The 2,704-nt window shown below is 36.4% G+C and overlaps 1 protein-coding gene across 2 annotated transcripts in view; it reads right to left on the bottom strand.

Moving 5' to 3' along the window:
• Positions 1-6: 6 nt before the first annotated feature.
• Positions 7-2,704, bottom strand: part of LOC106872325 (anaphase-promoting complex subunit 7) — a 50,041-nt gene continuing 47,343 nt past the window's right edge. For both annotated transcript variants that reach the window (XM_014919272.2, XM_014919271.2), the window contains exons 17-18: positions 1,700-1,835; positions 7-334 (exon numbers count right to left, since the gene is read on the bottom strand). In XM_014919272.2, coding sequence (XP_014774758.1) covers positions 278-334; positions 1,700-1,835 — 193 coding nt within the window. In that variant the 3' untranslated portion in view covers positions 7-277. The remainder of the gene's footprint in view (positions 335-1,699; positions 1,836-2,704) is intronic.

The following is a 2,704-nucleotide window of genomic DNA, read 5'->3' as shown; positions in this document are numbered from 1 at the left end:
TGAGGCAGTAATAAGAGAATTGTATTGAAGTGTAGTAGTGTCATCTGACAGTGTTGTGGTGGTAGTAATTGTGTTGTTGTGGCAGTGCAATGTTGCATGAGAAGACAAAGAACAAAAGTTAATGGCTGGTGAGAGGGAGAAAGTGTATGTGTGTGTGCAGATAAGAGATGATCTGTATTGCTTCTCTCTTAAAACTAATATCCCAGGGAGTAAATGGGGTTGTGGGGGACTGAAGGTCAGGGGTGGTGGTGGAACACATGAAGTGCTTCCTGGTTTGCTAGCTGAAGTCAGTCTCCGACCAGTTGCTTTCGACGTCACTGCCTTCTAGGTCTCCCTGTCAAATAAGAAAGAAAGAATCACTAAAGAAACCAATTTCAATCAATACATGCACAGAAAAACAAAACAAAACAAAAAAAATCCCCCCAAAACTAATCTGTTTGAATGACCTATTTTGTTTATGCCTCTGGATAAAATGGTCAAAGTGTTTCTGTGGACAACAAATAACAATATCCATTCTGTTGGATGATCACTTAAAGTGAAGGGAAGCTGTGGATGAAGGAGACCCAGGAAGACATGGGATGAAGTATTGAAGGCTGATCTCAAAATGCTGAACCTTACAAAGGAGATGATAAAGGAACGAGATATCTGGTACCTTGCTGTTCTCAAGAAGACCTGTCCACCATGGTAGAATTGATACTTGTGCTGGTGCCACATAGAAAGCACCCAGTACTCTCAGCAAAGTGGTTGGTGTTAGGAAGGGCATCCAGCTGTAGAAACCATGCCAAAACAGACTCAGAGCCTTACCAGCTGCTGTTAAACCATCCAACCCATGCCAGCATGAAAAACGGGTATATGATAACACATATATATATATATAGGTTAGGAAGCAAGCTTCTAACTACACAGCTACATCTATTCCTTTTACATATTTCTTTTATTTCAATATTGTTTTACTTTCTTTTACTTAGCCTTTTAACATTTAAACCAGCTGTATTTGGCCAAAATATTCTACCAGTTTTATGTTCAAACTGATCAGATCCAGCCCCTCACACCTATCCTACAATAAACAATCACAATAAACAGTCACACCTATTCTAGGAATAAACAATCACATCATTGAAATATCAAAACTATGAGATAATGCAGGATTAGTTCAATGAAATGTGAATGAATAAGTTTTACATTTGACAGAATAATCTGTATGCCAAGGGGTTAATTCTTCCTTGACTCTATACCTATATTTCAATGTGGTTTGAAGTATATAATACTGTACATAGAACTAAGCAAGAAGATTGCAGCAAAGCTGCATGATGGTGGTCTCACATGTGCCATCATATGACTCGTTTTATTCTTATCTTCCATTTTACCTTGACATATGCATTGCATTTTTATTCTTCTCTTTCATTTTACAAATTCAGTGTGCACACTTCATTGCACACATATTCATACTTCTCTTTCTGGTTCCTACTCAAAACTGTTTACAGGTCACAACCATCTCATGAATTAGTGTTCATGAGGAGCGTTTCATGCTTCGATGGTTGTGAAAAACTAATGTGTACTTAAATCTATTAAATTTTTCTTTTATTACAACATTGTTTTACCTTCTTTTACTGAATTCTTTCTTGAATATATATACATATATTTCAATGAAACAAAGCAATACTTAATCCAGGCATTAACAACAGGTCATTTATCTTACCAGGGGATTGTTGACGTCATTGTCACTGCCTTCCATATCTTCAACCTCCATGTCGTATGAACCTTCCAGGCCATTGTCTGTTTGTTTCTCAATTCTTTGGATGCCCTCCTTTGCAGGTAAATTGGCTGGGTCCATCCTTTTGAGGGAGAAAAATATGTGTGGAGTCAAAATGAGAGAGAGAGAAAGAGAAAAGACAGGGACATAATCGACAAGTAGTTTATACTATTGCTAGGGAAGTAGAATGATTATCGTTTAACCTGCTGGGGCTCAATCAGGGTCCATATAAGATTTTGTGGTTAAAATTTATCTGCAATAAACAGCTTACACTTCTATAATACACAAAATATTTAAAAAATCTTTTTTATACAATCTCTATATATAAAACTCAGGATGTGTCTGTATGTTTGTCATGTTATAACTCAAGATCCACTCAACCAATTTTAATGAAATTTTACACATGCATTACAGAGAGTCCATGGAGTGTCATGGGTCAAACATTTTTTTCAACTTCTTGCCTAATGTAGGCCCAGGGGCAGATAAACCGCATTTTTAAGCATTTTTGCAGCGTTCAGGCTCGTAACTTGAAGAGTATCCAGTCACTTTCCTCCAAATTTGCAACAAACATTAATCAAGCTCCTTGAATTGCTGTTGACTACAAAAAGATTTCTGACGCCGACTATGGGCTCCCCTCCAAAATGCAAATTAATCAGATTTGAGTATACTGCATTGGGTTTTATCTTTGTTTTAGGCCATTTTCCGACGATAAAATATCGACACTACTTATGCATTATAAGTATCATATAATATTTCATGAAAACCTTTTTGTCCAATTTGGCAGAGGAAATGAGAATAATATTAAAATTTTTGCCATCGTTGAAACGATCGTACTGCATTACCTCTGGATATCCTTGTTGCTTATTTTGATTTTAATCACCTTATTTTGAAATTGTATGAATAATACCATACTAAATTCTGGTGCCTCAAGTACCTAATTCATCTCAATCT

Source organism: Octopus bimaculoides, chromosome 28, assembly GCF_001194135.2.
Source record: "Octopus bimaculoides isolate UCB-OBI-ISO-001 chromosome 28, ASM119413v2, whole genome shotgun sequence".
In the NCBI taxonomy this organism is placed as follows: Eukaryota; Metazoa; Mollusca; class Cephalopoda; order Octopoda; family Octopodidae; genus Octopus; species Octopus bimaculoides.
The sequence above is the reverse complement of the archived record's forward strand: the minus strand, read 5'-3'. Positions and strand labels throughout refer to the sequence as shown.